The following is a 13745-nucleotide window of genomic DNA, read 5'->3' as shown; positions in this document are numbered from 1 at the left end:
TCATTGCCATGGTGAACCATGTATATATAAAGCGCAATAGTGTTTGAAGGCAGCATGTATGTCCATTTTTGTGTTAATAGGACCCTAGTGTCTGCATGCACTGACAGTACAGGCTGCCGCGACTGCTCCTGTTGGATTAACCATGCCAGTAGTGCTCCTGGTTTGTCTGCCTCTGCGTGTGTTTTTGCAGTGTGAGACGCATATTTAAGGCATCACAGCCACTCAAGTAGCACAGCGTGCTCACGCCTTGCCCGATCCAGGCGCTCCTGGCCTGCTGCGGAAGTCTGCGCTTGTTTCTCAAGCCGGAGCAGCTTCTTCTCCAACCTGAAGACCTCACGGTCAATCTGACGGCGCATGTTTAGGGTGTTGCCCAGGCAGTGTCCTCTGATTGCCACCTTGAAGGCATCCCATTCAATCTGCCGGGAGGTGGCGGCATCAGTGTTTACAGACTCCATTATCTTACCATTAAGGAAAGACCTGAATGTAGGGTCCTCCGGTGCTGTCACTTGCAGTCGCCACGTTGGGATTGGGGGAGGGCCATACTCCCAGCTTAGACGTAGATTTAGTGGGTTATGGTTGTAGTGTGTTCTGACAAGATAGTCAATGTAGGTAACGTGCAGGTTTATATGTGATGTGCTGATGAATCGATCTAGTGGGACATGTAGGTCATGGGCGTGTGAGTCGAATGAGTAAAACCTTGTGGTAGCATTGCACAGACACAAGATGTCCAATAGGCCCCAAGGTTGCAGTCAGTTAGTTAAGGTATCGGCACTCGAGATGGCAGTTATACGGGGAAGGGGTTGGGAAGGAATGGTTTAAATCTACATTAAGGAGGTGAGAAAGTCACCACCAACAGCTAGGGGAGTCCGCTCCATTGAAACAACACCCCAGTCCAAGCATTTAAGAAAGCCGCTTGGTAAGAATTAGGTGCATAAATTGCTCCACGTAACAACTTGCAAACGTGCAATTCGGCCCTCCACAAAAACATAGCGACCCTCGGGGTCAATGACCTTGTTGCCGGCAATGAAGGGGACCCCAGCTTTGATCCACACCAACAGCCCGCGGGCAAAAGTGGAATAGTTAGCAGAGTATACTCGGCTCTTTCATCTCTTCTGCAACCACCCGGCTTCTACCCAAATGAGGTGGGATTCCTGCAGGAACATTATATATGACATCCTGGGGCACAGGTAGGAATACACTGCGTATCTCCAGGAAGGAGTGTGCATCCCCCGGACATTCCATGTTGTTATGTTCAGGTCAGTCATCATGATAGCTTCTGGATGGGAAGAGTCTGACTCTCGCAAGTCGGGAAGGACCAGCTCCGCCCTGAAGAAAGCAGTCTAGGCAGGTGCAGGCTAGAACAACAAACCAATAAAAACAACAACAATAGGAAACATTAAATACCACCTGCAGTAGGGATACAACGGGTACTCGCCCAAACATGTGTGATGGGTGCCAGTATCAGGAACGTAGGGTAGGCAACAGTGTTGATGCTCAAGGATAGACACCTTTGAGAGACTCTGGCCACCCGACTAAAGAAGTACTTTGACCACATCGACAATAACATCTGTTTGAGAGCCTTAAAATGGAAGGCGATGAAGGTGGTGGTCCGTGGCCATTGCATCAAGGCCCGGGTAGGTGAACGTACCTCCTTGAAGTGAGAACTGCTCCAAGTAGAGCAAGCTTATATGGACATGAGCGCAGAGCAGTAACGGATTCTGAAGCAAGGTCAGACACCTCTGTGACCTTCACAAATAGGAAGAGGCCCTGACAGAAAAGCTTTGCTGCTTAGATTGGTCAGCATTTACAATCAGAACCCATCAACTCAAAAGCTTTGTGATGATCTTGTAGATCATTTCCAACAGAAGATTAATACAATCTATAGCTCATTCAGTAACAAGGTTACATCGAGCTGCTCAGTTGTTATTGCAGACAATTCAGATCCCACCCCTTTTTCATTAGACTCTTTTAGGTCAATTACTTCTGACCAAGTGCAGGCCCTACTAAATAAAATCGAAGCAGGCTCCCCTCTGGATCTGGCCCCCCCACCCCACATATTATTAAATCTCTGGCCTCGGTCCTTGAGGCACCTATTACAGACATCTATAACCTCTCTTTAATGACAGCTTCTCTCCCGCAGAAATGGAAGACTGCCCGAATCAGACCAATACTTAAAAAACCTTCGGCTGATCCTCAGGATCTGCAGAACTATAGACCAATATCCTTACTTCCCTTCTTCTCCAAAATCTTGGAAGCACTAGTGAATAACCAATTGACAGACTATTTAGAACTGAATAAACTGCTAGACCCCACTCAGTCGGTTTTCCGTGTGTCACATAGCACAGAATCAGCATTAACAGAAGTAAGTGATACAATCAAGCTGGCTCTAGAAAAGGGGACCCCAGCCATGTTGATCCTTCTAGATTTGTCAGCGGCGTTTGATACCATCTCCCATCAGATCCTGGTTCAAAGACTGAGGGAGTTTGTTATCGGCGAAAAGGTATTAAAGTGGCTAGAAACTTTTCTCTCGGAAAGAACGCATGTAGTGCAGCTGGACTCATTTAACTCGCTTATTAGTTCATTTGGATTTGATACCATGTCTTCTGCAGATGACACACAATTGGTTATCACGATTGAACCCGGACAAATTTAAAAACTGCATGTTGAAAACGGCAGCTTGGATGACGGTGAACTTTCTCCAGCTCATTACAAACAAAACAGAGATTCTCCTATTCGGAAAGGCAGACAATTTATGGTCTGCTGATTGGTAGAACTGAGAGCCTCCCCGACTCTAGAAAAATGGGAGAAAAATCTAGGTGTCATACTGAATGATAACTTATCCATGGATGAACATGTGAAAAGCATCTCTGACTTGTTTTGGCCTGATTCGAATGCTTAAGAAGGTGTTCCCGTGGATACCTCTCTTCTGAACCCCTACTACACCTGCTCCACTGGTTGCCCATAAAAAAACGGGCGGTATTTAAGCTCCTAGGTCTTTGTACTATATCTGGTCTTTACAACACTGCCGTCTATCTGAAAAATAAATTAAAACCTTATATCCCCATCCAACAACTCAGATCCAGCGACCAGTTATTGCTGTGCCCCAAATGGATAAATAAAGCCAGACTGGGCGGTCGTTCTTTTTCCTACCTGGCCCCCATCAATGGAACAAACTGCTGTTCTACATTCGTTCCTGCACTAACGTTACTCAGTTCAGAAAACTCCTCAAAACCTGGTTATTCAATCTCTAACTGGACAAGGTTTTGCTTCTGTTGCTTGATACTGCGGCGCCGAGAGATCCCCCTGGGGATGATTTGTTGATCCTCTTAGAGGACCAATGTCAGCATCCCATCTGTATATACTCAGCAAGACGTCTGTCAAACATTATTCCATTATTACAATCGTCTCTCAAGTGCCCCCAAGTTTGAAACTCTGCAGAAGTCCATCCTTTCCTGGCTGAGATTGAACGTCCTAGACTCCTAGCATTACTCCATAAAGGGATGAAAGGCCCCATTGCCCAGAAGAAAATACAAGTGGTACAAAAAGACCTAGCATTGGAAAATACCCCCAGCCAAAACAGCCTACCTATCGAATTTTACAAAACCTACTTACGACTATCGCCCCCAAATTATCCCAGCTATACCAGGAAGCCCTGGATTCGGAATTGCTTTCCCCATCCCTATGAGAGGCTGATCTGGTCCCATTCCTGAAGCCCAATAAGGACCCTCTTGACCCCACTTCCTACTGTTTGCCTCTACAGAGTCATGGCAGGCCTGGTCCATCGGGACCAAAATGGCTTTATACCGACCACATCAACCTCCCTTTATTCCTGAAGACTATTTAGGATCACAAACCCAGTGCCGGGAAAAAAGACCCTTTTAAATTGCCAAGCTATTGATCTCGAAAAAGGGTTGGACACACTAGATTGGTCCTATCTTTTTGAGATCTTTGGGCTTGGGTTCAAATTTAACCGAGTGGTTCAACTCTTTTACACGGTCACAATAGTGAGGATGAGACATGAGGGTAATGTCTATGCCCCAATAGCAGTTGGCAGAGGGACCCGTCAGGGTTGTTCCTCTCCCTCTTATTATGCCCCTTGCAGCCAGAATGCGACACGAGGGTCAGACTTGGGGTATTCTCCTTAAGGAAGGCCTACAGGTCATCGCCCTATATGTTCACGACATCTTAGCATTTGTTCAAGGTGCCAGAGATGGGTTTGACTCAATAGTCTGGGTGCTCAAAACCTTTGGAAAAGTCTCAAGACTCATGGTTAATAAAATAAAATCTTGTCTATTTCCTTTATGTCAGGGCCCTCCCTTGCTTGCACTCTCTCTGGGTGCCAACCAACTTAAATGGGAAGGGTCCACTTTCTATATTTAGGCCTTCATAGGGACAATGACCTCCGATATGGGCAGTTACCTACCTAAGGGCTCAGGTGGCTTTCTGGAGGATCCTACCGCTGTCAACCATGGATTGTACTGGTATTTCTATAATGGTAATTGTATAGAGACTCCAGTACTATTTAATCAATCTTCCTTTACTTCCCACATGTCGCTTTTTCGTGAGCTGGACTCACTACTGGGTGACCTCCGTGTTCTCACTCAATGTTAGTCCCCTTATACCCCCAACATCCCACTACTGGGCCTACCCAAGCAACATTCTCAACTAGATTCCCGGCATCTGGTGCATTGGCTGACAGCAGTGCTCAACACCGTAGGGCATCTATTCGACAACAATTGTCTTCAATCATTCCATGAGCTCTCAGACAACCAATCTCTGCATGAAGGACCATTTTTGAACTAAGGCCTTCTTATGCATACACTCTGATCCAACTGGGTGGTTGCGGATGAGGTGCCCACTGTTCATCAACTGACTAACACCCTTTACATGGGTATACTGTTCACAATGTTCTTATCCGCAAGCCCCACTGCGACTTCTTCAGGAGAGACGTGGGAGACTGAATTCCAGCACGTTGTGCATGACAAGGAATGGACTACTGCCCTCAGATACCTGTGTACACTCTACCCTAATGACAGTTTCCTTTTAACTCAATTTATTATTTTGCTTCGGGCCTATTGCTTACCAGTTCAACTTAACAAATTCTTCCCTGGGGACTCTGCCTCCTGCCCTCACTGTCATCGAACTCCAGCAGACTTCCACCACATGATATGGGACTACCTAGCCTTGACAGGATTTTGGACATGGATATTTTAAGAGCTGACTAGTTGTACAAGTTTAGTTCTCCAACCCAGATGGGAACGCTGTGCACTGAAGATTTTTTGATGCCCCAAGACATAAGGCAACGTTGCAGCTTTATGACCTGGCTCTCTAACTAGCAAAACGAAAAATCACATCCCAGTGGAAGTCCTCAATAGCCCGCTTCGGTGAATACCTGGCGCTCCATAACCATACAATGGTCACAAGTGGAAAGCAAAACCCTCCATAGAGAACAGTAGAGATCTCCGTAAATATCCAAAGTCGTAAGAATGAGATGAGCTCTGGCTGACACTGGGTGAAAATCCCATGAACAAAACTATGCCCCCATGAAGAGAGAACCACTCCCTCGATTCCCGACTATCCATTAGCCTTTCGTTGATGCACTACATTCCAAACCATTTAATCAATTTGAACACATGCTGCTTTCAGCTTTCTCTGCTCATAACTTGTATGGTCATTACAGGCTAAATTTCACAGAGGGCCGCACCCCTCCGCCTCCTACTGAGACAGGTCCACCACTTTCTGGAAGGGACACAAACCGTTCTGGGACCAGGACACATGGCCCTGCCATCCTCCACACTTCTCCACATGGACATTCAAATCAGACGTCGACAGGAACCCCCCTTTTGTGGCCATCCCACTAGGTTCATTCTTCCCTGCATTATGGCTCTTATACGTTTTTCTCTCTACACTAATTAGCCTTATGGGATATATGATTCACATAAATATTGCTGATTCTGCACAATATTGTGGCCACGGCACTACCCTCACATGACTACCACATGATTGAAGACCCCCTGTAAAAAAGATTGCCTACATCCTACCATTTTAAAAACATTGTCATTTTGCACAAGTGAGACCAGCTCAGATTTTATTTGCAAATGCTGCCCTCACCTTTGATATGTTATGGGGTTGTGAGAATTTTAGCAGGCGCTTTACGGCAAAGAAAATATTTTGATCATGCACTGAACCGAGATTAGAAATGTAATGTTTTAGCGGGAATTGTTTTTAATTATGTGTTAGTACTGTATAGAATGCACTTTATCAAGGTCTATGACGGTGCAGCAGTTCTGTCTTGTTAAGTCAAACATATATTAGGGCTTAGGAACCGATACATGGTAACTGTTTATAAAATATTGGACCTGCCCTTTATTATATATTGTACAGTTTTTATCGTTTTACTCTTGGTGTGTGTAATGTGCTTTTATAGTCAAAACTGTCCGGATAAAGTTTTACTTGACTTAGATTGTCACTTATAACCATCAAATGCAAAACCAATACTTTACAGTACAGTATATGTGCTTTTGAATACTCTGCTCGTAATTGTGACTGTAGAATCTCTACATGCTTAAGACATTGTTTCTTCTACCAAAAAACCCTAATACAAATATGTTTTGAAAAATATCAGGCTTTTTCTAAGCATTGTAAATTGTCTCTTAAAAGAAATAAAATAACAAAAAAGGGCCATCTCACACTAATGTACAGAAAACAATCAAGAGAGTACACTGCAACATGAAGATCTAGACTCCAAGATTAAAACTTTCATCCTGACCAATGTGGTTTGCCCCTCTAGAAAGACAAAGTAAATATTCAGCAATTACAACCCATAACACACTTGAGAGTGCCAAGGCCGGGACACAGCCCAGAGAAACAAAATGCGACTCATTTTCTCATTGTTACCAACCTTGTATGTTTTCTTGTGCAGGAGAGTCACATTACAAGTTATGTAATGGGTGTCCTACATGTTTGGGTGTTGTTCTCTAACAGAGTACATTTCTCTACTGGATGATAGGGGTCCAACCAAAGGGTGCTCCATTTAACATGGGAGATAATGTTCCATGACCTAGTTTATGCATGACTAACAGGTGGTGTAAGCTGATGAATAGTTGTGGGGCACAGGCTTCTTTACCTGTTTCCAAACAAGGACTCTGCATACTTTCCCTCAATGTGTAAAGCTGTTAAGCGAGTCATCATGATGGCACCGTCCACCACTACTTCGCTACCACCTAACTGTCCCCCCACCTTACCCCCCACCACCTTTGGAATGTGCATGATGTGCACAGAGATAGACTGGATATATCAGAAGTGCAGTACACACAAACTTAGTCCACCCAGTATAAATGCATCCCCTTCAGTTGTGGGGTTCTCTCCACAGTTTAATTGCAGTCAGTGCTTTTTCGCGTCTTCCCAGCGTGTTCTCTTGTGTTGCTCTACGCTTTCCACTCTTCCTGCAGAAACCCCTACAATGAAAGTATGCAAAGTATTTGTGTTTGGTTTTGAAAACACATCCACTGAATGGAGAAATTAAACCCTTCTGTGTTCACTTACTTTGGATCACATCAGATCCAGCAGGGAAGCCTATGGACTGAAAGGAGCAACATTTGAACAAACACTGTCATTAACGGCATGGTCAAAGCCATACACCTTAAAAAAGAGAGACAATCTAACTGTTCATCACCCATAGTTTGTATCCCTTTTGGCAAAGAAGCTACATCTGGTTGAAGAGAGATGAAATTATTTCCAATTCAAAATCTGTGAAGAACAGTTCCATTGGTGGCTGACTGCCATGGAACCATAGCACATCACACGGAAATGCACATTGTTAAGACTGACTATTCCCAAACGTTTGTGGCAAACTCTGAATAGAAGTGAAAGGTTTAGTGGAGGCAAACTGCCACTGTGGAGGATATAAGCTGACCTCTTTGGCTTATTCACCTTTTACCTGAAAGAGCTGTTCACACTTAAGTACGCAGCCCAAAAAAAGAGAACAGGATAGGCTGCTTTCCAGTGAAAAAGGCTTTGCCCCGAGTCAGATACTGCTGTGATTGAAAGTTCTGGGCCCTCTGCCAGCCTGACATGAATCACCTCCCCTGTTCTGCTGAAAGAAGTCCTAGCTTCCCCGATAGCATCTATGAGCTAATGCGGGTCTGTGCGAAGTCCTGTGTGTCTGCAACCATGACACCTCTTAAAATTACCTTTGAGCTACCATGACTCTTAGGGAAGGTCTTTGTGCTTCCTTATTCAGCATCATCCCATAAAGCATCTACGAGCAACTGCAAAACCTGCAAAGGTGCAGGTGCCTCTGCGTTCAATTTTGCCCCCAATACCAACTGTGGGCTGCAATGACATTATGGACCAAGTCGATCACAGCACTAAACTGCACACCGACCTTAGTGGAATCTGCCAAATCTCTCGGCATATCCCTGGACAGCAACAGGAATATGTGGGACCACATTAACTCAAAAGCCTAAAACTGCCAGGTTTCACCTGAGCTACCCGAGGAAACCAAAACCTTTCCTTGATGCCAAAGACCTAAAAATGCCAGTCCAGACATTAGTTATCTCCAGAATCGAATATGGATGCTCAACCCTTTCAGGCCTGCCAAGATCTCCACGGCCCCCCTAAAAGCTTGCCTCAACGCCGCCGCCAGATTCTTAACAGGCTCAAAAAAATCCAACCACATCTCCACCCCATCTGAAGGCGCTGAACTGGCTTCCTCTTGAAGCCAGAATCCAACTCAAACTGGCATGTATCACCCACAACGCACTACACACAAAATCCCCCGCATATCTCGCCCAGAAAATCATGGTTTTTGGACGACCCAGAAACTTCAGGTCCGCCAGAGATTTTGTGCTGCACCCACCCCGCGTCCGAAAGGAAAAAACATACAATTGTGCTTTCTCTGGGGCCGCACCAAGAATCTGGAACTCACTGCCGTCTTTCATCAGAAAAATTCCCTCTCTGTCAATATTTAAAAGGAAGCCAAAACCTTCCTAATGGGCACGTTTCTCCCATAAATCATGCATTGCACACACTGCTCAGTGGCTTTGCTTATTTTTGTTGCAGCTAGGGTTTGGACTGACTGACTGCTATCCATCTTGTACTGACCTTGTACTCTCATAAATGTATTAGCTGTATTTTCCTGCATTCTGATCTGAACATTCTTCTTTTTTTTCTATGACTATTTCATACTTGTATATAACGTGTTATCCCTGTAAAGCGGTCCGATACTGTAACGGGTCACGTTTGCGCTCTATAAAACACTAAATAAATAAATAAATAACAGACACACCCCTCCTCTATGGCCCATGTGCCTCTGTTAACTTAGCATCTCTTGCCCCTCGGACCACCTGACACTCACCTCATGTAAGAGCCAAGTGCCTCTGTCCCAAGCATTTCAAAACCTCTCACAAATAATGCAGAATCAATGACACAGTCTAATATTCTTGAAACTTATCTTTGCAATAAATAACTCATAATTGATGTTCAAGATATGTATTTTTGTCCGGTTAGAGAAGAAGCCAGAATGTTTGTTATTCAACAATCATTTGCAATACCTATGACCCTGAAGTTGCTTGCTAACCATATGCATAAGCACTTACGTGGGAAAGAGAGGTTCGGTATTGCTCTGTTACTGAAAAGCAGTGCATGGCCATGTTTTGGATTTTTCTATAAGAACGTAATCATAACAAGTTCTAAACCTGCAAGGTTCTCCCTTACTAATACTAAAACATTATTTAATCATAAAACCTATGATTCGTAATAGCTGATGCAGGATTTCATCCCGAATGTGGACAATAGGACAAATGGAAAATGGAAAAGTTAATATGTCAATCCCATTTGCCACTGTCTGAAAGCCAGTAATGCATTCTGTTTTACTGAATAGTTTCTCCTAGTCTGAGGTAGAAGCACAAACTTATCTGAGAAACAAAGTGTAACACAGCATTCGACTTCCGCTCAGTCTCCTCGTACCTGATGGGAATGACCATCAGGTGATGTCTGACTGCTACAGACAGAAATCACTAATAATCATTAACTAATACCTGCTTTTGCAATAGGGTCATATTTTGTTTCATTAGGTGCGCGGGGATCTAGAGATGCGAAACAGTGGCTATACTCTTTAGGGCTCCATCTGACTGTAGTGGTACACAATCCCCTTCCAAGACTACAGATGCCTAACGGCATATTTACACCCGAAACATTTTGGTACCCCAAAGTGGTGCATTGAGGCCCAGGGTCTATGCCAAAATCAATGTACTGTATCCTGTTGTCAGGAAAACAGAAATAAATTTAGTACACAAAATGTAAGACAGTCTGCACTTAGAGCACAGACCCAGTGGTTGTCCAATAGCAATTACAATCTACATATCATAATTTACAGAGTTGAGCAGCGTCACATGTTTAAACAGTAAGGTACTGTGAAAAAAGAAGTGTTGTGGCTCAGAACATACTCCTTGTGTTCTAAAGAATATCAAGATGTCCTGAAAATCAATAGTAGGGAAAAAGGGGATATAATATTGGGGATACGTCTATGAGTGCAGGAGGACATGGCACACTCCTTCGACCAAATAAAGGTTTGAATCATTTTCCAATAGCAATACCAATGTATGCTATGCTATGAACAATTTTGAGTGATGATGTGAAATACTCAAATAAGAAACTGACACAAAGACATGACTGAAAGGAAGAATCAATTTGTTGTAGAGTGAAAAAAGGCAAAACAATTCATGCTAGCTGTAACATGTTAGAACAGTCTTGCACGTACCCCATAAGTATTTCATGATCTGCCCATCGGCCAACTGGAGAGCTACTGCTTTTGTCTTCGGACTGTAACAAAGGCTTATGACTTGACCATCCACAGTGGCGCCAGGGCTAAGAAAAAAACAAAGACAGAGAGAATGTTTCAGTACAAATAAAGGTTTTCATCAAAGTAATATTTATTTTTGCACTATTGTTACTAATAAGTTTGAAAGCAAGCAAGAAAACAGTGTGCCAAACACATATAAATAGTTTGTCTCTAATGAAGTTCATTTCTGAGTGTGCAGGTGTAAAACTTTCTAAATGGCTATTGCTTATTCTTTGAATAGAGGAAATTCGCAAAGGCAAGACTTTTTAATGAAATCACCATGGTTATAGTTAAGTCAGTATTTTCATATAAAGAGTATTTTTATGTTGCTGATAACTTTTGTGCCATTTGACAAAACATTCGAGGTAAAAAAGAATTAAAAAAAAAGAGTTCATCCACCTCAGCTCCTACCTGGAACATTTTGTGGCGATCTCAGTGGAGGCTGAGAAAAAGGGGGATGGTCCCAAAACACATTACCATTTCCCATCTGAATTTTGGGAAGCAATACAGAAGAAATGGCTGAGCAAAATCATACCAAATTTGTCAGAAAGCTAAATATTTAATCAGAAAGCATGCTTTGGGTGATTTGGTGGACATCTTTTTAGCCATTTTAGAGAATTTAAGCTTCAAAATATAGGGATATCTGGACAGGTGGCATTGCAGGAGTGCTGCGGTACCTTGGAGTATCACTGTTGCCCCGCTGTATTCTCATGAGACTCAGCGAGGTTTCCTGCGAGATCACCAGGACCGTGCAGTCCTCAAAAAGAGCAACTATTCACAGTGCCGCAGTAGTTTGGAGTGTCAGTTGTGCAATAGAACCATGGGAGTACTGCAAGAAAAAAGAAAATTGAAAATACAGGGTGGGTGTCCATGGGGAGTTGCGAGACCTTGAGGTGTTGGCCAGCAACTGGATGTTGGATGCCTGCAGGGATTTGGGGGGGGGGGGGCAGGGTCTGGCTCCAGGACATAGGCCATGCAGAGGGGGTTTTGGCTCTGGGATTAGCTGTAAGCACTGGGGCCCTGCATCTACCACCATACCGAGCTCGTCAAAAAAGCTATGCTCAGTGACATAGCTGGGTGAATATGATTTTTAAAAAAAGAAATCTACTGAAAAAAATCAATATTATCGTTAGGGATAGTATCGCAGCAATTTACTGATACAGTCCAAAGGTTAAAGCGAAGTTATAGTAGTAAAATCAAATTTTATGTTAAAAAAACCCAGACTTTCACCAATAAAAAACAAAAGTTAAAGTATAGTTCAGGCATTTAATAATATAAAAACTATTGTTTTAAAACAAAAAACACTGAAATTCACCAGTTAAACTATAATATATATCTTACCCCTATCCCACAAAGTATAAGAGCAGAGGCCCATGAGGCAGTTGGCATTGACAGAACAGAGGGCAAGACTGGCAGAAGAGAACATGTACTTTTCAAAAGTCTCCATGTATTTATATTCACTGTCAAGAGGAGTCTAAGGGGACACATGCACCACCAAACTCTCTGGTATTGGGTGTGAAGTCAAGAAGGCAGAATCGCCCAGCACTGGTCTGTGACGACGAGCCATGTATCTATGAACTGGTGCCCCAACATGGTTTTGCCCAAGTACTCACAAGGGTATCTTTATCGGATGTTTAGGAGGGGCCTGGCCAGGCTGGAGACCCTCTGTCAGGACACTGGTCTTTACTTCTATGGTGGAGATTGCATGTCAAGGAACTACACAGCTTGCTGCATGACAATGGTAAAAGGAAGTATTCTCCTTTATAGCAGGACTGGGAAAGAGACGAGTCCAATGTCTGGAGAGGTGTCTAGACCACAAGCATTCTGTAGTTCTTCATATCAATTGTCTTCATCATACTGTGTGACAAATTCACCCCCTTCATCACTGCTGTTATTTTCTGAGTCAGAACCAAAGAGCTAGGGTAAAGTATGAGCTCTGCTGAGTGGTAAAGGCAATGTGTCAGTCAAAAGAGTTATCTATTGGCTGCTCTTGGATGGGATTGGACTGTGGCTTCGCCTGAGGTCGAGACGAGGCAGGCTGGGAGTCTGAATCCCTATGGGTGGTGGATCCTCCTTGAATGTCGATGTCAAGGAAACTGGAGCAGCGTGTGGCGCCAGAACTGAAGTCAGCACTGTACTCAGAGCGAAACCAAAGGAAGTTCCAGAGGAACAGACTGCACTGAGGCAGGGGATTAGCATCCGGGGACAGGGGGGTTGGGGTGTTACACCTCCTTCATAGATGTATTGTCTGGCACATAGTTGGGTACAGGTGCTTTCAGTTGGGTATGGTGAAGTGGCTGTCGATTTCACCAGGAATTTTTACATTTTTACATAAACCCAGACAAACACACATATACACACACTATATCCCTCTCCGCTTTGAAAGTCTTCAAAAATGTTGGTTATTTTAGAAAATGTTGTGTTTTCTCTCACTTACTACTCCTGCCAATCTGCATTCATTTCCCTTTCGACTGCGCATTTAGGTCCTCGCATGCACCCTGCTTATGGTATAATGTATTTTAACATTACATGCCAGCATGGTTGTTGGAAAATCTGAAGCTTACGTTCCCCCAAATCTTACTGACCAAACTATGCCCCTGCACCCAGGGCATACTTGCCCTAGGACACCTGATTGGAGGCCTCTGTGTATCCTAGGGGCCCGAAGGCAGACCAGAGGGAGCCAAAGAGTGCTCAATATGCACAACATGCCTCCCTAAATGACTTGATCTGCAACGATGTTGCCACTGACCCAGATATTTGAGTTGCACCAGGATCAGAACCAGAATTCGTTTTTTAGGAGTTTGGGAGCGAGGCCAAGTGGCACACTGATGCCCATGCTACCTCTAAAGAGTTTGAGAGAGGCAGAAGAGGCTGATCCCCGCTGGGACTTTGTGCTTTTTCT

The 13745-nt window shown here is 43.9% G+C and overlaps 1 protein-coding gene across 1 annotated transcript in view; it reads right to left on the bottom strand.

Annotated features, from left to right (window-relative positions):
- ELP1 (elongator acetyltransferase complex subunit 1) overlaps window positions 1-13745 on the bottom strand; it is a 754242-nt gene that overhangs the window by 502139 nt on the left and 238358 nt on the right. Inside the window, exon 15 of the mRNA XM_085636502.1 lies at window positions 10763-10869. Coding sequence (XP_085492628.1) covers window positions 10763-10869 — 107 coding nt within the window. The remainder of the gene's footprint in view (window positions 1-10762; window positions 10870-13745) is intronic.

This window comes from Triturus cristatus, chromosome 2_1 (assembly GCF_964204655.1).
Source record: "Triturus cristatus chromosome 2_1, aTriCri1.1, whole genome shotgun sequence".
NCBI lineage: Eukaryota > Metazoa > Chordata > Amphibia > Caudata > Salamandridae > Triturus > Triturus cristatus.
Note: the sequence above shows the minus strand (reverse complement) of the source record. Positions and strands in the feature narration are given on the sequence as shown.